The 22,250-nt window shown below is 40.9% G+C and overlaps 2 protein-coding genes and 1 long non-coding RNA gene across 3 annotated transcripts; 2 read left to right on the forward strand and 1 right to left on the reverse strand.

Moving 5' to 3' along the window:
* Positions 1 to 411: 411 nt before the first annotated feature.
* On the reverse strand, positions 412 to 3,701 carry LOC124148738 (obscurin-like). Its single transcript, XM_046519997.2, has 3 exons — positions 3,375 to 3,701; positions 1,810 to 2,154; positions 412 to 1,519 (listed from the first exon to the last, which is right to left on the reverse strand). Exons 1-3 carry the CDS (start codon positions 3,415 to 3,417, stop codon positions 1,119 to 1,121), a joined length of 789 nt encoding a protein of 262 aa, XP_046375953.2. The 5' UTR covers positions 3,418 to 3,701; the 3' UTR covers positions 412 to 1,118.
* A 9,510-nt stretch (positions 3,702 to 13,211) lies between these two features.
* LOC124148766 lies at positions 13,212 to 14,016 on the forward strand. Its single transcript, XR_007223185.1, has 2 exons — positions 13,212 to 13,539; positions 13,966 to 14,016. It is a non-coding gene; the product is annotated as an uncharacterized LOC124148766 (long non-coding RNA).
* Positions 14,017 to 16,334: 2,318 nt separating this feature from the next.
* Positions 16,335 to 20,182, forward strand: LOC124123762. The gene is made up of 2 exons (XM_046486931.2): positions 16,335 to 19,706; positions 20,132 to 20,182. The coding sequence occupies exon 1, from the start codon at positions 16,405 to 16,407 to the stop codon at positions 19,426 to 19,428; it is 3,024 nt and encodes a 1,007-aa protein (XP_046342887.2). The 5' UTR covers positions 16,335 to 16,404; the 3' UTR covers positions 19,429 to 19,706; positions 20,132 to 20,182.
* Positions 20,183 to 22,250: the final 2,068 nt, after the last annotated feature.

The raw sequence follows: 22,250 nt of genomic DNA on the forward strand, positions 1-22,250 counted from the left end.
TGACAAGTGATCGGGCGCAGCAGTTCCCTGTCAAAATAGTGTAATAAGATCATTCGAATTTCAGTATGCGTGAGTGAAATTGGTTTAATTTTGCTTTGAACAGTATATCAACTGTACCAGGGCATGTCAGTCTGATGTGAGGGGATGCAGGTATAAGCCGTTTACTATTTCGGTACAAAACACGTGCAAGGATATGGTGCTGACAAACCTAGAAACAAGGAATCAACAGGTTTCTGGCATACCTAAGGGACACGTCTGTTCTTTTAAATTGCCTTGAAAACATATTTAACACACACGCGTTGGTGTGCTTGTGCGTGTGTGCGTGTGTGTGCGCGCACTTTTGTACCTGTGTGCAGGACCAAACAAAAGCTTATGAGGATGCAAGTTTAAACACAACACTGAAGACATTAATAATATTACAAGACACGATTTATTCGAGGCAGAGGCATTCGCGTTTGCATTAGCATTTGGTATGTTATATTATTTGTTCAGAACAGGAACAGGAAAAGCCTTCTCAATATGATTATTACTTGTAGAAACACCTTTATACATTTGCAAAACAAACAAATATGAGTTTTGAGCAAAGTAAAATATTCTCGCTCATGGCTCTTTTCGCAGTTTCTGGGCTCGATCGTTGCACCACCAGTGGGTATTACGAGCAATGTCCCTTCTATGCCTCTACTTTGGGCCAATCAGATTCCACCTCTCGTATTACTTGCATTTGCTTCAATCAAAATGGCGGCGCCAAGTCTTGTCGATAATCACGACTGAAGTATAGTGATAAAACGCGTCTTACATCGCGAAGTGCATCAAATTACGTGAACTCCTTGATTAAAAGCATGAAAAGATTTAGAAAATATCTGTTGACAACGAGTTGGGGCTGCAAATGTTTGGGAAATCCTGCTATCGACCGACATCTGCATGACAGTTTACGACCCGGATTTCGAATTCGTTGCACAATTGTTCATTGACTCTCCAGACTCTCCAGCCAAAATGGAACTCCATAATACCATTCTAGTTCGGCAAGGGTGGAAACTGGACTTTTATAGTCAGTTAAATTCCCTTGCCTTGGGAAGATGGTGGAATGTGTAGTCGGTATGTTTCAAGTCTGGTGGAATTCAGGTCAGATATACTAATAAAAGTAAGAACATGAGTAATTTGAAACATGGATAAATGCAAAAGCTCGAATTTGAATCAGTAAAAGGATGCGGGGATCCATGTAAACGTAGCGTGGCCGTAGCCTCTTTGTCTCCACACTGACATCTCCATTCTCCTTCATCTTGCGCCCGAGTTTCTTTTATGACTGCTACATACGTTTCTCCTTCACTTTTATTTCTATCTAAAAAGATATGGTCTTCATTATTATTTAGGCAACCGCTAGTCGATGATTTACAGTGCAGGACGGTCGTGCCTTTGGGCTCTTTTAAAGTCATTGCCCCATCACAGATGCAGCGTAAAGACGTTCGTTGTCCAAGGACAGCAGTATCACCAACGAAGAGTGCAGGATATGCGGTTGCATCTGAAGTGGATAAACAAACATGAACTGATCATTATTATTTTTTACCAACATTCGAATACGTATCTCAAGTGAACTCCACATTTGACCGTTTATAAGTCGAATACCTGTTTTACAAGTTGTATTTTTCTATTCAATTTTCGCAACAAATTGGCGATTCTTTTCATCTACATGTTGCATGTTTGATATAGAAGCAAATTAAACGTTAAAGAAATTAAATATCACATCTAGGCTCATGACAGAGTGACTTCAAGTCAGATTCGCATAATCTTAAGTCGGATAAACCCACATACTTTTCGATTCCGAAGGAGCCTGGGGACCCGTGGATCCCTTACGCTGTACACGTAGCGTGGCCGTAGCCTCTTTGTCTCCACACTGACATCTCCATTCTCCTTCATCTTGCGCCCGAGTTTCTTTTATGACTGCTACATACGTTTCTCCTTCACTTTTATTTCTATCTAAAAAGATATGGTCTTCATTATTATTTAGGCAACCGCTGGTCGATGATTTACAGTGCAGGACGGTCGTGCCTTTGGGCTCTTTTAAAGTCATTGCCCCATCACAGATGCAGCGTAAAGACGTTCGTTGTCCAAGGACAGCAGTATCATCAACGTAGAGTTCAGGATATGCGGTCGCATCTGAAATGATAATAGAATATATCATGCACCTATTCTGAAAACAAATATGTTTTATGATGATGTTCCCTGGCGATCCTCACCGCCCCAGTGGTCTGGTGGTAAAGCGTCCACCCGGAGAGCGGAAGGTCCGGGTTTCGATCCCGGCCGCGTCATACCAAAAGATGTTAAAAGATGGTATTTGTTGTTGTCCTGTTATCCTCGGGGTCCGTATACTGTGTCTGAGTGGGGTATTAATGTTAACACTGCGGCATGGTATCTCAGTGAGCTAGCACGATAAATCAGCATCAGTCCGGACAAGTACAAGCAGCACCACAAACACACACAGTGAGTGAGTGAGTGAGTGAGTGAGTGAGTGAGTGAGGTGGGGTGGGGTGGGGTGGGGTGGGGTGAGGTGAGGTGAGGTGAGGTGAGGTGAGGTGAGGTGAGGTGAGTGAGTGAGTGAGTGAGTGAGTGAGTGAGGTGGGGTGGGGTGGGGTGAGGTGAGGTGAGGTGAGGTGAGGTGAGGTGAGTGAGTGAGTGAGTGAGTGAGTGAGTGAGTGAGTGAGTGAGTGGGGGTGGGGTGGGGTGGGGTGGGGTGGGGTGGGGTGGGGTGGGGTGGTGGGGTGGGGTGGGGTGAGGTGAGGTGAGGTGAGGTGAGGTGAGGTGAGTGAGTGAGTGAGTGAGTGAGTGAGTGAGTGAGTGGGGGTGGGGTGGGGTGGGGTGGGGTGAGTGAGTGAGTGAGTGAGTGAGTGAGTGAGTGAGTGAGTGAGTGAGTGAGTGAGTGAGTGAGTGGGGTGGGGTGGGGTGGGGTGGGGTGGGGTGGGGTGGGGTGGGGTGGGGTGGGGTGGGGTGGGGTGAGTGAGTGAGTGAGTGAGTGAGTGAGTGAGTGAGTGAGGTTATTCGCGGCTTTTAGCACAATCACGGCGGAAATGGGCTTCACACATTGTACCCTTGTCGATTATCGAACTCGGGACTTCGGCGTGACGAGCGAACGCTTTAACCAGTAATTTTCACCCCATTTCCCATCCCACCCCGACCCCCATCCCCGCCTCCTATATCTGATCATATAAAAACTACATCATAAGCATCATAAGCATGAATTTATGAATGTTCAAAGCAGCGCGAAAACACAATATCACAGTGTATGAGGAATAAACTTCACATAGGTTGTAAGAGTGTTCCGATATATTATAGTTCCATCCATACACGATCTACATGCAGCACTCAAAAGATCAACTTACCCTTGAACGCAACCAAAAGCACAACCAAGTACAGGCCAGCCATCTTATGCCCCTCGCAGTGTAGTGACAACTTCAACTGACGTGGTATCTATATAAAGCTACTTATACTGTGGGATTCCGTGACGCCTCGGCATGTAAATAACGCCAACACATGAACAGTTTGTTCCGGCCGACGAGCAACAAAGCCGCCCCACACACAATCCGCCTAGTTAAAACGTTATTCTACGGGACGTTTATCAGAATGGTAGTAGGATAATTATGAATGCACGAATGAATAACAGCAACTGCACAGCATGTTTTGGCATCCTAGCTATTGACTCTGAGTGTAATTATCTCCTGAGATAACTCAAAAACTCAAAAACAATCATGAGTCACCATGTGTCGAGGCCAGTGGCTAGATCTCTGAAGCCGTGGGGGTAAACAGGTACGCATTTAACCTACATGAATGACTAACACAAGTACAAGGAGAATCAACAAGAGAATATTCCGATGGGCAAATGAGACATCAATGAAAAACTGGAATCATCGTGTGAGGAACTTTTTACAGAACTTCAGCTTGGGTCATTTCATTCTGTACGGGGGCGGTCGGGTAGCCTAGTGGTTAAAGCGTTCGCTCGTCACGCCGAAGACCCGGGCTCGATTCCCGACATGGGTACAATGTGTGAAGCCCATTTCTGGTGACCCCCGCCGTGATATTGCTGGAATATTGCTAAAAGCGGCGTAAAACCATACTCACTCACTCATTCTGTACGACGGCAATCTGGAAAAGGGTCTCTTTATTAAAACTGTACATGATACAGTCTTTAACAGATACAAACAGTCATGGGAGGAAACAATCCGGAGTGAAGCAGCACATAATTGAAGCAGCAAGTTACGGTCGTACAAACAATTTAAGAGTGAATATGGACAAGAAAGCTATGTCAGTCGACCAATCCCACGAAACACAGAAGTGCACTAGCAAAGTTTAGACTGGGCGTAGCCCCTCTGCGGATTGAACCGGCAGAAACGAGGACATACCCAGAGAGATGCGGCTGTGGGGCAGATACGAGAACATACCCAGAGAGATGCGGCTGTGTCTTAACTGCAAAAATGTCATAGAAGATGAGAAGCATGTCCTTTTATTCTGTCCCCTCTACGACGATATACGTTTTAGCCTCATCAACAAGTGCAATAGTTTATGGATAGATTTTACTTCTTTGACAGAGCAAGATAAATATATTAGGATTCTATCATCTGATGACCTCACCTTTTACTGTGCCAGAACCTGCCATGACATTTTATATACCCGGAGGAATATTTTATATCATTGAGTCTTAAACATTGTTTTGTATATTAATGTATGTATATTTTAATATATAGCTCTTGCTTATTTCTACTATGTGCCTGTTTACAATGTACCGTCTCTCATAAATCGCTGTGCGATTGGTTGTATACAACTTTAATGTAACTATATTTTTAATTTGTTTTAACAAAAATGTGTGTATACAAGTGAGACGTTAATAAAATCTTCTTCTTCTTCTTCTTCTTCTTCTTCTTCTTCTACATGCTAGTCTCCGATCTATTACAACAAAACATATGTATCTGGTTCCACTCACACCCTCGCCAGGCGACAGTGGCCCCATACAGTGCCACGCTCTTATCAGTACATCTGCCCTGATCACTCAAAGTTGATATGAAATACCATCTTTAATGGGATGAAAAAAATATATACATATAAATTGTTTGGTCATGAGTACTGAAAAAAGGAATTTATGCCTCTGGTAATTAATTAGAGAAATTACATAATTATAATAAGGAACTGTTTGTGTATCACTTTACCGCGGATCAGGCTTAACGGTTTCATTCCATTCTACAAGTGGTCATTCTTCCTGTTGGTATCTTTGTCTCTGAATTTGCCCATTCCAACAACAGTAAGTATGATTTTCATCAATCTACAGATTCCTCCAAACAGATAACCACTTTGGCGTAAAATATGTATAATCTCGTTAATGATCTGAACGGAGAAAGAGTTATTAATGAGATAATTAATTTCATGAAATCTGACATACTGGCGCCATAGTAAAAACAGTGTGGTCTGTATATTGATCTACTGTTGTTCATGTAAATATCTGTGAATGCAGTTTAAATGTAATAGTTTCCCATGTCATAGTTTCATATTTCTATCCCTAAATATATGCTTTGAACTCAAAATAGCTAGGCTATACTGCGAAATATTTTCATGAAAACAAACATATTACCGATAACCGATATCAATTTAACTTCATTCGTAATTCGCAACAACATTTCATTCAAACATAAATGTTCGTTCGTGTTATGTTATTTTATCTATAAATACTATGAAAGCTGTCTCCATAATCCGAATATGTAATTGTAACTATACCATGCATGTTTACATATAGGTCTCACAACTTGGTGTCATCGGGGGTAGGGAGCACGGGTGGCCCAGTCGTCTAAGGCGGCGCGATTCGCTGTGCAGAGTTGCGTCCCCTGGGCACGCCAGAAACCTATGATTGTGGGTTCGAATCCCGGTTCGCCCCGATTATGTTTCTAGGTTTGTCAGCACCATACCCGTGCTCGTGGGTTTCACCGAAGTGGTAAACGTCTGAAACCTGCATCACTTCGGGCTTTCCTCCCACATTAAGTTGACACGCCGTGATATGACTGGAATACTGTCAAAAGCGGCGTTAAACCCAACTCACTCACTCACTCACTCATCGGGGTTATGACCGCTGCAGACACGATGAGACGCGTCCTACCGTCGGCCATAAAAAAACAGCAAAAAAAATAAATAGGAAATGGATATCCGGAAAGAGGGCCTTCACGGATATGCCACTAAAGGATGCTATCATTAGTAAGTACAGCTTCAATCTTAATTCGCCTCAATATATTTCTTGATAATGGCTAATACATGAAACTGTCTTGAAAACAACTTCAAACAATGTTACATTTATTATAAGCCTTTCAGTGTATAACGTGGCAATTCTTGTACATTAACCAGCATTACTATGCATGGAAATCTTTGTGTGAAGTAATTAACACGATATTGTTAGCTTGTATCTTGTCAATTATGTTGCAGAAGCCACACGAAAGAACCCACTGGCCCAAAATACCAACAATGAAATAGGAGATAATTTTTAGAAGATAAAATTGTGGTTTCCCTGTGCCCCTGGCAGGGACGGGGGCAGAAAAGAGCGGATCCTAAAGTCCTTACAGAAGAAAGCACCAGCTACTCCTAGTGGAGAGTTGCTTGCAGAACCAGACCAGGAAAACTTTTACATTATTAATTAACTGTGAGGCATATTTATTCAAATAGTAGCTATTTACATGTAAATAAACAAGGAGATGGATCACCTGGTTGTTTGTTACATTTTCTGACTATGCAGGACTTGCTGAATTGGATTTGCATTGTACACAGTTTTGTGGTAGACTGACCAATAATTTCTTTTGTTCATAGCTTTTGTTTTTACTGACCTTCTTTGATCTTTGCTTCAGATTTTGGTTTTATCAAACAAAATACAAAAAAACTGACAATCTACATTTAAAGCCAATGATAAATAATTGTTGATAATTCCTATATAGCAAAATATGTAATAAATTCAATTGTCATCTTCTCTTAAATATGCATTCATTCACACCAGCATGATCAAATTTGTAATTCACTTTGAAAATCTGAGGTGACACTGCTAATGAGTTTCTTTGAAATCATCGTAAATTCTTTACGGTCGCATGCATGACTGTGAACTAGTGACCACAGTTTGAAATGAAAGGAAAGGAAAGTTAATTTTAAACTTGCCAACATTGGACCATCGTTGATAAACCGCATTGGCCCATTGCCGGCAAACGGCATTGGCGCAATGTTTAGTGCGGCGTTGGCCCACTGTTGGCCCAGTTGTGTAATGCTGCCTGGGGTGCTCTCTCACTCAAACACAATCATGAGTCACCATTTGTCGAGGCCAGTGACACAGTTCTCTAAATGTTTATTTTTAGGAACAACGTCACAAGCCGTGGGGGTACGCATTTAACCTAGTCTCCGATCTATTACGACAAAACATAGGTTGCTGGACCAGTATCTACCCGGAACATAAGTCTGTCTGTCCATTTCTCTCACTCACACGCACAAGCTCTCATTCTAAAAGCGCACACACGTATATAGCACATCCATACAAATCAACAAAAGCTACAAAAACCTTTCCTTAATCATAACAAACTCTTCTTAAAGCAGAGTCCATTGTACGATTCCGACTATATCATGAGCATGTGTTTATGAATCACTATCAAATAGTGATATTATAAGGTATTAACGAAATGGGGTCACAAACACATGCAAAGGAAAGTCAAATATTTGCCTGATAAAAAACACCACGGGAACATTTAAAACAAATCAAAACAGGGAATTGCATCGGACATTATTTCTGTCACCGATGCGTCAAATATGGAAATGCACTTCACATGTATACCATAACACCTTTGGAAACCTTTACTGTGGCCTTGCATGTAATAATGAGTGAGTGAGTGAGTGAGTTGGGTTTAACGGGTATGGTGCAGATAAACCTAAAATCATAATCGGGGCGAACTGGGATTCAAGCTCACAATCATAGGTTTCTGGCGTGCCCAAGGGACGCAACTCTAGATCTGCACACCGAATCGCGGCGCCTTTGACGACTGGGCCACCCGTGCTCCCTGCTTGCCCAACCCATGCTTGCTTCAAAAGACGACTACGCTTGTCGTAAGAGGCGACTAACGGGATCGGGTGGTCAGGCTCGCTGACTTGGTTTATGCATGTCATCGTATCCCAATTGGATTGTCTGGTCCAGACTCGATTATTTACAGACCGCCATCATACAAAGAATCATGTTATTTGGGCACCTGCTCAAACGCTTAGAGAACCTGTACACATTCCTACTGGCAAATCTGATATTGCATACATACAAATTAAGTGAAAATATACACACGGGTTCATTAGGTTATTTATTTGAAGTCCAAATATGAATTACATACAGTAAATATTGAAAAATGTAAGCAGCATATAAACTCAAAATGGCTAAAACATAAAATAAACGTTGATGTTTTAAATATTTACCTTCGACAACATCCGGAGTATCACAGTATCTACTTGCTGAAATGCGCACAGCACTCGTCGATAATATATGTATATTTCAACGAATATCATTTCCAAGTTAATATTACATTTTATCATCCAAAACTGGCTCCAACAGTAGATATCACTGGTTACCATGACGTCACAATCAAATGACATCACTAATGGCTCTGCTACTGAAGCTGTTAGCAGTACTTTTTACACTAAAGACACTGCTAATTACTCTCTACAAATTGAAAAAGTTTGAAGAATGATGTTGGATGATAAATAAAATCTCACCCTTGTGTCTTTTGACATCAAATATATCAACACTCGTTGATAAAAGTGGCAAAAATCCTCGGCAAGCCTCGGAATTTTTCCACTTTTATCAACTCGTGTTGATATATTTGATATCAAGAGAGACTCGGGTGAGATTCTCTATATTTAAACTAATGAGGCATGTCGTTTCTATCACATGTATTAAATTGTACATATATTGGGAACAACACTTAAATGACCGGAATATATATATTGACAACTCATTTCTCTGACGTAGATACACCGCATCAATATTATATTACTTCCCATTGATGTAGGGTCGGAAGTTCGCCAATGTATGTCAGTCAGAACAATGGTTTTCAAGTAGTTATGTATGCATGTATTGTATAATATCTGAACGTGTGCGAGTATGTTTTATGAACTGGGGTGTTTGTGTGTGTGTGAAATATAATTTAATAACTGTATGGATAATTCGTCAACGTCCTCCATCTGGGAGATTGCTCCTGCTTGAAATCTTTCAATTATTTCACATTAACCATATGGAATCTGTATAAAGTGAGTGAGTGAGTGAGTTGGGTTTAACGCCGCTTTTAACAATATTCCAGTTATAACACGGCGTGTCAGCTTAATGTGGGAGGAAAGCCCGAAGTGATGCAGGTTTCAGACCTGGCGTGCCCAAGGGACGCGACTCTGCACACCAAATCGCGGCGCCTTAGACGACTGGGCCAACCGTGCCCCCCATGGCACGTGTCCATGTTTTTAATATCAAAATACATTTAGTGTTTGTCAGAAGAGTTAGTTGCGTACTTAATCAATTCTAAGTCGATTAAATTGTTTGTTTACGGTAGACGAAATTATATGACCATAGTGTCATTGCCAAACCCTTTAGTTCAATTCTAATTGATCCAGACTGCACATTATCGGGGGAAATCATCACCATGGGGGGGGGGGGGGGGTGTTCTTATTTAGGATGACCCAGAGTGGAGAAATAGGATAAAAACGCATAAATGAATTTAATAAAAAAACACTGGAACATGCATGCTGAAACAGTACAGACAACTACATATGTACCTTAATATAGGTGGCGCGAGGGGTTGGTGGTCGGGAAATTAAAGGAAACCTAATTCAGGAGCTCTTAACTGTTTGGAGAATATTTTTAAAAGAGTTCAATTTAACTATAAACCCCCACAGTATAGACTTTCTTGGTCAAACTCCTCTCACGGTATTTACTTTCGAAACAAGAATATTATATGAACAGGGTGTTATATACTACCTAGTATGCACTAGACAAATAATGTAACATGTGAATAAGTATAATATATGTGAATAAGTACTATAATGAGACACAAAAAAGTTATCAATACTTTGGAAAAAAGCCTGTGTAAGTCTATGTCTCCTGACCCCCGGTTCTATCAGATAAAGGACAGTCTCGCCACAGCTGTTGCTGAAAGGGGATATAAAACAAACACCACTGTGCAGCAAAGAAGATTAGTGGGGTTCCATAGCATCAAAGTGATATCCTTTGCATACAGAGTAAGTGTCCCAGCATAAATCGTCCGGAAGACAGGGTGACTCTATTAACGCTCTTCTACTGCATGTTCATTCAAGAGAATGTTTGACGTCTTTGTGCTCCCAATATACACTCCGCGTGTCAAGTGATATATTTCTTTGTGTATATGAGTATTATCTATTTGTATATGTACACACCGATTGTACATTCCATGCATTGTCGTCATCTGCGTCCATGGTTAATCAGAGAGGTACATAAAATAATAGTTTGCAATAACATTGGCTGCAAGTTCTGTTGACCAGAGTTAGTTGTGGTCTGCGTTGTATCCGTGTGTAACGTTGTAGTCCTTACGCTCACAGAGAGTTGAAACACTTTCTCATCGTCATCAATACCGTTCCTACATGTCCAGTTGCCGTCGTCCGCTAGCTGCACCGACAGTATGCTAAACACTAAAATGCTAATGTTGCTGAGGTGCCCTTCAAAGACGTAGTTGCTGGCGTGGTCGTGGAAACAACTGTTGTAGGAAGCGCAATGCAGGGCGTTTAAGTCGCTTGGGTGAATGACGTTGATCATGCTATTTGGATGGTTGATTGGACAACTCAGAGTAATACTTGAATGTTGTTCGGCTGTGAATTTTTCTGCTGTGACTGAAAATATAACAAAGATATTTAGATAAAAGTTTTAGATAAAATTTAGGTGAGTGAGTGAGTTGGGTTTTTAACGCGACTTTTAACAGTATTCCTCAGCTTAATGTGGGAGGAAAGCCCGAGGTGATGCAGGTCTCAGACATTTACCACTTCGGTGAAACCCACGAGCACGGGTATGGTGCTAACAAACCTAGAAACATAATAGGGGCGAACCGGGATTCGAACCCACAATCATAGGTTTCTGGCGTGCCCAAGAAACCAAGGGACGCAACTCTGCACAGCGAATCGCGGCCCTTAGACGACTGGGACCCCTAAAATTTAGACTAGGATTAACAGATTTGATACCGAATGAAGGAAGTAATACAATTAGAAGATCGGCTAGAACATGTACTTAACTAAAACGGATTGGAAGATAAATACAATTCAGCGATGTCATATTTAGGTCCATGCATAAAGATTCAGAGAGGCAAGAAACAGGGATGACAACTTCCAACAGTCAGCTTTCTGTCGAGCAATATTTCAGCAGCTCCAGCCTTTGGCATCTGCATTTCATAACTTTTTGAGTTACAATCGAGTTTGATCTTTCTAGGAAGATTTCAAAGAGCGCCATACGACATAAAAGGCTTCAGTTACGACATTCAAGACCTCAGTAAACATTATATAGAGAATCTCACCCGAGTGTCTTTTGATATCAAATATTTATGAACACGAGTTGATTAAAGTGGGAAAACTCCGAGGCTCGGCGAGGATTTTTTCCACTTTTATCAATGAGTGTCGATATATTTGACATCAAAAGACACGAGGGTGAGATTTTATTTATCTCTCAACATCATTCTTCCGACTTTTTCAGTTTGAAGACAGTAATAAGCAGTGTCTTCAGTGTAAAAAGTACTGCTTACAGCTTCAGTACTAGTAGCAGAGCCATTGGTGTCATTTGATTGTGACGTCATGGTAACAATGACGTCACAATGGTCTGCAAAGCATTGTGATGCAATTTCATTGCAGCGATATCTACAGTGTAGATATAAGGAATACTAAACGAGCTCCCGTGTAATACCAATTTTATGAAACGAGTGAATAGTTCTGGTATCTGACGAGCGAAAGCGAGTCAGATACCACAACTATTCACGAGTTTCATAAAATTGGTTTTACACGGGAGCGAGTTTAGTATTTTATTTATTACTTGCCATTTATAATGTTTTTAGAATTATACTGTTGAGTGTGAATAGGCTGACACCTACACGATCCACGGCATAATCCGATTGAGTTTAACACAATAATACTTCAAACACGTCAAAAGTTGAAACGTATGAATTTAATATCATACAACGGCCCACCTTTAGAATTCAGGCGTCCGTTCCACAAAATTATCGTAGCGTTAAGGTTATCGCAACTCACATACTTTAACTTCGACCAACGGCTGTCGTTGCGCTACAGTATTACGATCGCCTTGTGGAACGTGGCCTTGCACCTCAAAGTTTATAATCACATCACAATACCCGATGACGTAATTTGTGGAATTTTGTTGCAAGATCCTTCGGCGAAACAATGCCATGTGACGTCAGCCTAGCAACAAGGTTGCTGGGGTCATCAAGTGTGCATAAGCTCCTCTCAGTGATCTATCAACTCCACACGCAATGTCGTTGAATACGCCAAGGGATGTTGAGAGCTTTCAATATTTGTTCGTGAAACATGTTCCGAGGGTACATAAGCACGCGTTTTGGTATTACACAATGTGTAATACAGCTGTATGTTTATTAAACGGGTGATCTCTTCACGGGCAAGTAAATAAATCGCTTGATCTCACGCAAGCGATATCTCCTGTGGGAGACAGTTTTGGTGATAAATACACATTGGCAGGACATTTCCAAATTGGACGCATTGGTGACAAAAACGATGTCCCTATTTTGACTTGTAGCATATTTTACCGTGTTTTTAGGTGGACAATTGACTTGACTTTGTGCATATGACGGGTGCCACCTGGCGGACAGGAAACGCTGACCAGCTCTCATAACTATTTAATAGTGATTCATAAACGCATGCTTATGACACAGTCGGAATCGTACTATGGACTATGTTTTCATTGGATATGTTTTTTTATGATTATGGAACTGATGTTTTGTCGTTTCTATTTTGATTATGGAAAGTGAGTGAGTGAGTGAGTATGGTTTTACGCCGCTTTTAGCAATATTCAAGCAATATCACGGCGGGGGACTCCAGAAATCGGCTTCACACATTGATTATGGAAAGAGTTTTGCAGATTTAATTTAGCACACTGACTCGAGAGCTAAGTATTTACCATAGCCTTATTAATCTTTTTGTGTCCAGGGCATTGTTCTCATCAAATGTGGAAACTTAACAATGTAAATTATCATTATTTGTGTAAAACGGTCAGCTAGTGATAAAATATAGTGGTTGATATGACATTTGAATCTGAAATAACATAATTAATTTCATTTATGCCAAGAAAGACATATTTTAGTTTGCCGGTTTGATCAAGCCGTTTTGGTATATGTACTGTGCTTCAAAATAATGATAACTCCCTGTTGTGTATTGCGAGCTCCAGCGATGAGCGTGAGTGACCCGCGATGGTCAAATGTGTGAGAATTTCTGTGTGTTGCAGAGAGTTAGCGGCTGAGCACTAATCTTCAGGTATGAAATACTGTTTTTTTGTTTAATATATTATCATGTCGTAAATGCAAGTTTTGGAAATACGTCAACTTTATTGATAATTCATTTTGCATTTTTCAAAGAGCGTGTTGTTCGATTTTCAATCATCTTTGAGTGCTCAAAATATATGCTGGAAGTATTTGTAATGTTTTCAAGTATTGTTATATCACCTAAATGGTATAACTATTCTTTGTTGCGTAAATATCAGTCAAAGAAAATGTTTATTTACCGTAAATGTGAATTTTGTAGGGAGTTAAATTTAAGGAGAAATCCTTGTTTCAAAATGAAATGTAACCTTTATTGGGGATGATTTGGGTGAACATTATGAATGTTTGAATACTTTTCAAGAACTTTAATTGATTTATTTGCTTTATTATCACTAAAGAGTATATTTATTTTACTCTTCAGAACATATTTAATGTTACGAAGGACTCAGCCAATAAAGAGTGGTGAACACTATCTTCTCTTTATCATTTGTACCAAAACTTTCTGAAGATTATTTGAAGAGTTGGTACAGAGAAGAAATGAGTGATTCAGATGAATTAGCGTTGGAACTTGATGGAGTTGGACAGTTGTGGAATGGAAGTTCACAAGAGGCTGAAGGTGCAGGTGTTACCAATGTAAAAGAGAGAATGCAGATTGTGAAAGCAAAGAGAAAGGTGATTAAAGGGAAAATTACCAGAACTTTAAATAGACTTAAAGACAACATGCAAACTAAAATGGTGAAAAAAAGAAGAATTTTAAAGGAGTTAGAAGAACTCAGAGCTGATTATACAAAGGCATGTGAATTACATGGAGAACTGTATGAAAATACAGAAGAGGCAAAAGTTGCAGGTTTAGATAAATGGGAGTCGGATCTAACCAATGATATCTATGGAATAGAAGAATTAGCAGAGGATTATCTAGCATCACTTGACATCACAGAACATGAAACAGAGACTGTGTCAAAGGGAAAGGGTAAATCTGTCAAGGTTCAAAGTGGTCCTTCAACATCATTTCAAGCTGCTGAAGATGATGACAGTGCATCTTATAAAGATAATGCATCTCAGGATGACAATACATCTCTTGCTGGATCAAGTGAAGGATTTGATGGGTGGATAACTTCACTGAAGGAGTATCAGGAGACTAAACACTGTCTAAGCAACACCCCGAACATGAGTTTAGCGGAGGCATTGATCAAGATTGAAGCCAGTAGGGACATACCTAATATCACTCTTCCTAAATATTCAGGGGATCCTTTGGATTATGTGAATTTCATGGAAAGATTCAAAATTCATATCCATGATAAAGCCCATTTAACAGATGCCATGAGACTGGTACAATTAAAGATGCATCTGACTGGTGAGGCTGAGAGGGCCATTGCAGGACTTGGATCTAGTGGTACCATGTACGCTACTGCCTTAAAAATGTTAAAGGAACAGTTCGGCCAGGAAAGTTATATTGCAAGAGCATATGTGAACAAGCTGACTAAGGGGAACAGAATACAGGGACGAGAGGCGCTGCGAGATTTCTCCTTAGATCTGATTAATTGCATAGCAACTTTAACACGGATGGGTTCCTTTGCAGATATAAACGCAAATGATAATTTGCGGCAGATAGTAATGCGTATGCCAGGGTACCTTATTGATAGATGGAAAGTGAAGGCATCTGATATCAGAGAAAGAGGTGAACGGCCGTCAATTCGCCATATCAGTGATTTTATCAGAAAACGGGTAAAAGCAGAGTTCGACCCAGACTTTGGGGATTTGGAAAGAAGAAGTGATTCCAGAAGGATAAAGGGGTTATATTCTCATCAGCAGATGAAGAGGGGGCCCATATGTTATCTTTGTTCTGAAGAACATAGAATCTCAGATTGCCCAACATTCACAGATTGTACTGTTCCAGAGAGGACTCAGAAGGTTCGAGACCTACGTCTGTGTTTTGGCTGTCTTGTCAGAGGCCATATTACGAGAGACTGTAAGACCAAGAAGGCCTGTGGTATCAACGGATGTTCACGTACACACAACAAGATGTTGCATTTTGACCCACAGGTGGCCAGTTCTATCATTGATACAAATAGTATTCTACCAGTGGTCAGGGTGATGTTTAAATCCTTAAATGGTAGGACCAGGGAAGGTAATGTCCTCATAGATGGAGGTGCAGGAACCACAATCATTCGCAAAGAATTTGCAAAATCACTTGGTCTCCAGGGTAACAAGGAGAGACTTGATCTATCACTTGTAGGATGTGAGAAACTTGAGAACATTAACAGTCGCAGATTGAAATTTTGGATTTCTTCACTTGAAAGCAGTGAGGCATTTGAAGTAGAAGCTTATGAGATTGATAAGACTGTTTTGAATGTTAAGCCTTTGGATAGAAACTGGTTGAGATCATTCTCACATCTTAACAACATCGAATTGTCGCACAAGGCGGGACCTATTGATCTCATCTTGGGAGTTCAGTATTCTCACTTGCATGCTGAAGAAGAGGTTCGTCAAGGTCTTCCATTTGATCCGATCGGAAAGAAGAGCAAGCTCGGATGGTATGTGATGGGTCCAGACAAAACTCAACGTTCAGTGATATGCTCAGTGAACTTTGTGGAGAAACTTAATCTTGACAAATTCTACCAGTTTGAAACATTGGGGGTACAAGCTCCAAATTGTAAATGTTCTGTTGAAGTACTCTCAATTGAGGATCGAGTAGCACTCAAACTGATGAAAGAATCGTGTCGCAAGGTTCAGGACAGATACGAGATTGGTCTTCCATGGAAGAAGAACCCTGCCTTACTTCCAAAACAACTATAATGTAGCCTATAGAAGACTTGTGTCTCTTGAGAAGAATCTCCTGAAGAATGACCAAAAGGCTAAAATGTATTGTGATGCTGTGAATGAGTATGAGCAGAAAGAATGGGCAGAAAAGATTGATGAACCCAATGTGAAAACTAGTGGTTTCCCAGTTTATTATCTTCCACACCATGGAGTTTATAGACCGGACAAGCCCAGTACCCCATTGACAGTTGTGTTTGATCCGGCATGTGTGTGTGATGGTGTATCGCTCAACTCATATCTGTATAAGGGTCCAGGTCTCATTGGGAACTTGCTGAGTGTTCTTCTGAGGTTTCGAGAGGACAGAGTTGCTATAGTTGGAGACATCTCCAAGATGTATCTTCAGATCAGGTTGAGAGAGAGTGACACTCATTTACACAGATTCCTATGGAGAGACTTAGAGGTGGATAGAGAGCCGTCAGTGTACAGATTGCTCAGAGTGGCTTTCGGTGATAAGTCCTCTCCAGACATGGCAAGTTATGTAATGCTTCGAATTGCTGAAGAGAATGAGGACAGATATCCTGAGGCATCAGCAATTTTGAGAGACGACAGGTATATGGACGATCTGATTCATTCGTGTGAAACCCCAGGAAAGGCTACGAAGAAAATCAATGAGGTTAATGCTGTGTTAGCCACTGGACAGTTTCAGATCAAAAAGTGGTTTTGTTCTTCGCAGTTGGTTCGTGAACAGAGTAGAGAAAATCAACCACAAGCGTCTTCGTCTGTCAGTCTTGATGGTGAAGAAATCAAGACCTTGGGTATTCGATGGAATCCGGATACTGATAATCTGAGTTTTGCAGTCAAGAATCTGGTTGCAGAGAAATACACTAAGAGACAAGTTTTATCCAGAATGTCAATGTTGTACGACCCACTTGGACTAGCTTTAGCAATCACTATCAAAGCCAGAGTAGCTATGCAGGATATCTGGCGTCAGAAATCGTTGGTTTTGGATGATGAGTTACCCAAAGAAATGTATGTTCAGTGGTCGAATCTGTTTCTGGAACTGCAAAGGTTGAGAGATGTTCAGTTTCCACGCTGTTTGAAACCTCCTGATTCCGTGAACACAACAACTCTACACGTCTTTGCAGACGCAAGCATGAAAGCCTATGGAGCTGCAGCATATCTCACATGTGCAACAGAAAATGAGACTTCAACACAGTTGATTATGGCAAAGGCTAGAGTTGCGCCATTGCATCAGACAACAATACCGAGATTGGAGCTTATGGCGGCATTGATTGCTTCAAGGTTGGCCACAACAATCAAAAGAGAAATCAGACAGAAGCTGTCAGATGTGATATTGTGGACAGACTCACAAATTGTGCTTCATTGGATCAGAGCAGAATCAATAACATTCAAAGCCTTTGTTGGTGTCCGCATAGCCGAGATACAATCTCAGTGGAATCAGACACACTGGAGATATGTGCCAACATATTGGAATCCTGCAGATGATCTTAGCAGAGGAATTTCTGTGGAGGAATTGAATGGTAGCTGGATGAATGGGCCAGAATTCTTGAAGTTACCAGCTAATGAGTGGCCAACCCAGCCATGTGATGCAGCAACTACTGAATCCAGTGAGGAGAAAAGGAAGTGTCCAGCTATTGCTGCTTGTGCACCAATCAACCCTGTCATAGAAGCAGATAAGTTTTCATCATGGCAACGACTTCTGCGAGTTACAGCATACTGCCTAAGGTTTGTCAGGAAACTCAAGGACAAGATACATAAGGTTTCACAACTAGGGGATAATGCTATAACAGTGAGTTGTGAAGAGATGAAAGCAGCTGAATTGTATTGGATCAAGTGTGTCCAACGTGGAATGAATGATTGGAAGAGTGACTTCTGTGATCTAGCTCCCTTTGAGGAAAAGGGTATTGTTCGAGTAGGAGGTAGACTCAGACATTCTCCACTGCAGTATGATCAGATTCATCCAGTACTATTGTCTCCAGGTCACCACGTATGCAGATTGATAATGTGTGATGTTCATGTTCAAATGGGTCATGCTGGTCCAGAGAGAACATTGTGCGAGAGTAGGAGATATTTTTGGATTGTGCGTGGGCGGAACCTAGCCAAGAGTATTGTGAGAAATTGTGTTGTGTGCAGGAAGTTACGTCAGCCTGGTCATACCACTCTGATGGCTGACTTGCCTCCAGAAAGATTGCTTCCATTCTCACCACCATTCCATGTAACAGGAGTTGATCTCTTCGGACCAATGTCAATCAAGTATGGTAGGAACAAAACCCAAAAGGTATGGGGAGCAATCTTTACGTGCGCGAATGTGAGAGCGGTTCACTTAGAGATAGTGGATGGATTGTCTACTCAGGCATTTCTACAAGCATTGCGTCGTTTTGTATCAAATCATGGATGGCCACACACAGTTATTTCTGATAATGGCACATCGTTTGTTGGAACCGAGAGAGAACTTCGTACCATATTCATAGAAGGCAAACAACAAATGATGGACTTTGCATTGCTGCACAGAATCAATTGGAAGTTCATCACGCCTTTGAGCCCACACCAAGGTGGAATCTATGAAAGTTTGATTAAACAAGTGAAAAGATCTCTTAAGGTCATCATCGGTCAACAGATTCTCAGCTGGAATGAGTTATCAACTGCATTTGCAGAAGTGAAAGGTTTGCTGAACGCAAGACCATCGTATTATACAGCACAGGATCCTAATGATCCACAAGCCCTAACACCCAACCACTTCCTGTTAGGGAGAGCTTCCATAAATGTTCCACAAGGACCGTTCCAGGAGACAAAGAACCTGCATAAAAGGTTTGAATATGTGCAGATGCTGGTGAAACAGATTTGGAAGAGGTTTCTACGAGAGTATCTACCAACTCTCATGCGTAGGAGCAAGTGGCGTACACAGGGGAGACAACTCCAGATAGGAGATATTGTTCTGCTCATGGACAACAATGCACCAAGAGGAAAATGGGACTTGGCAAGAATCGTTGATTTATTTCCAGGAAAGGATGGTATAATCAGAAATGTCAGAGTTCGCACCAAGAACGGTGAATACAACAGATCAGTACAGAAATGCTGTCTGATCCTGGAATATTTCACATAGACTGTTTTCAGATGGCACTTGGTTGCCCCCGGAGGATTTGGTTGATGTGACATTTGAATCTGAAATAACATAATTAATTTCATTTATGCCAAGAAAGACATATTTTAGTTTGCCGGTTTGATCAAGCCGTTTTGGTATATGAACTGTGCTTCAAAATAATGATAACTCCCTGTTGTGTATTGCGAGCTCCAGCGATGAGCGTGAGTGACCCGCGATGGTCAAATGTGTGAGAATTTCTGTGTGTTGCAGAGAGTTAGCGGCTGAGCACTAATCTTCAGGTATGAAATACTGTTTTTTGTTTAATATATTATCATGTCGTAAATGCAAGTTTTGGAAATACGTCAACTTTATTGATAATTCATTTTGCATTTTTCAAAGAGCGTGTTGTTCGATTTTCAATCATCTTTGAGTGCTCAAAATATATGCTGGAAGTATTTGTAATGTTTTCAAGTATTGTTATATCACCTAAATGGTATAACTATTCTTTGTTGCGTAAATATCAGTCAAAGAAAATGTTTATTTACCGTAAATGTGAATTTTGTAGGGAGTTAAATTTAAGGAGAAATCCTTGTTTCAAAATGAAATGTAACCTTTATTGGGGATGATTTGGGTGAACATTATGAATGTTTGAATACTTTTCAAGAACTTTAATTGATTTATTTGCTTTATTATCACTAAAGAGTATATTTATTTTACTCTTCAGAACATATTTAATGTTACGAAGGACTCAGCCAATAAAGAGTGGTGAACACTATCTTCTCTTTATCATTTGTACCAAAACTTTCTGAAGATTATTTGAAGAGTTGGTACAGAGAAGAAATGAGTGATTCAGATGAATTAGCGTTGGAACTTGATGGAGTTGGACAGTTCTCTTTATCATTTGTACCATATAGTTAACAGCTTATGTACACGCCTGCACCGTAAGATGAGTGAGTATGGTTTTACGCCGCTTTTAGCGATATTCCAACAATATCATGGCGGGGGACACGAGAAATAGGTTTCACACATTGTACCCATGTGGGAATCGAACCGAGCCTTCCGCGTGACGACCGACTGCTTTAACCATAAGGCTACCCCACCGCCCCCTGAATATATTAATATATCCTTCTCATATCTGAAGACCACCGACCTCGTCATACCACAGGTCGGCTCGGAGTCAGGATACCGTGTCTGATACATGTTAAACCGCGCCGTGGTATATAAGTGGTCAAGTACATACAATCGGCTTTCGCCCAGACTAGTGCAAGCAGTTAGAAGAGAGAGTATGAGAAAGAGGAAGAGAGAGAGAGAGAGGGGGGGGGGGGGGGGGGGGAGAAAGAGGGGGGGGGGACTTTCCGTATTCCTAACAAATCTGTACCAAACGACTCGATTGTACGATTCCGAATATATCATGAGCAGGTATTTATGAATCACTATCTAACAGTGACGATACAAAATCACTAATTCGCTAAAAGGTGAGCGTATCCTGCCCCACCCATCACAAATAAAAGCAAAGGCAAGTCAATTGTTTAACCGGAAAAGCACGGGAACATGTGGTCAAAATAGGGAGTTGCAACGAACATAATTTTTGTCACTGATGCGTCAAATTTGACAATGTCCTCGACATTTCGTCCATAAAACTTTTTAAAAGTTTTACTTAGGTCTTGAATGTTGTAACCCGCATCAAACAACGTTAGAACAAGAGTCGTATGACCCTCTTAGAAATCTTCGTAGAAAGAACATGCCCGATTGTACGTCAAAATGTTGTGAAATGTACACACCAAAGGCAAGAACTGCTGATATACTGCTCGACATAAAGGAAAAGTTAACTTTCAGAAAGTTGAAGTCGTCCCTATTTTCATACAGTCCAGTGGAGATTTTTGTATGACTCTAAATCTTTATGTTTGTTTGTTTGTTTGTTTGTTTGTTTGTTGTTTAACGCCGCCGCACTCAGCAATATTCCAGCTATATGACGGCGGTCTGTAAATAATCGAATCTGGACCAGACAATCCAGTGATTGACATCATGAGCATCGATCCACGCAATTGGGACGGATGACATGCATCAACCAAGTCAGCGAGCCTGACCACCCGATCCCGTTAGTCGCCTTTTACGACAAGCATAGTCGCCTTTTACGGCAAGCGTGGGTTGCTGAAGATCTATTCTACCCCGGATCTTCACGGGTCCTAAATCTTTATGCATAGAAACATTCCTGCAGACAATTACCACTGAAACTACTTCTCGCTTGAGAAATCAGTTGCTTATATTATCTAGACACAGTTGGAGTGTTGTTATACTCTCGTTGCCTAAATAAACACATGACAGAATATATTCTGAGACTTTAGGTGACGCTTCAACAGTTTAATGAATATTACATTTTAAATCCACCCGGGTCAGTGATAACGCACGTTAGGGTCGCTTCTATTCAAAATCCTTTAGTGTGATTGTGTGCGTGCGTGTAGGAATGTAGGTCCGTACTCGAGCGCTGTGATATGTCTTTGTGTTCTGATATTTACAACAGCATTACTTTGTATATTGTATACTGTTAAAGACAAATGCCTCTCATACGTTTGTGGGGACCGGTGGCCCAGTCGTCTAAGGCGTCCCGTCTCACTCACAACCTTCTCTGGGTGGGATTTGTACACACTATATTATAGTACTTTTCTTCAGTTTTTAAATGGTATGTACTTTACATATGGCAAGACTATAATACACTATTTTGTATTGTATTGTACATGGACGCACGGCTTAGTGTCGTAAGAAATCACGCTGGGGAAATCAGTTGTTTAATATCATTTAGAAAAGTAAGTGGGCTGCCATGCTCCCGTTGTCTAAATTAAGAC

This window comes from Haliotis rufescens, unplaced genomic scaffold, assembly GCF_023055435.1.
Source record: "Haliotis rufescens isolate VD_foot unplaced genomic scaffold, xgHalRufe1.0.p SCAF_3, whole genome shotgun sequence".
Classification (NCBI taxonomy): Eukaryota; Metazoa; Mollusca; class Gastropoda; order Lepetellida; family Haliotidae; genus Haliotis; species Haliotis rufescens.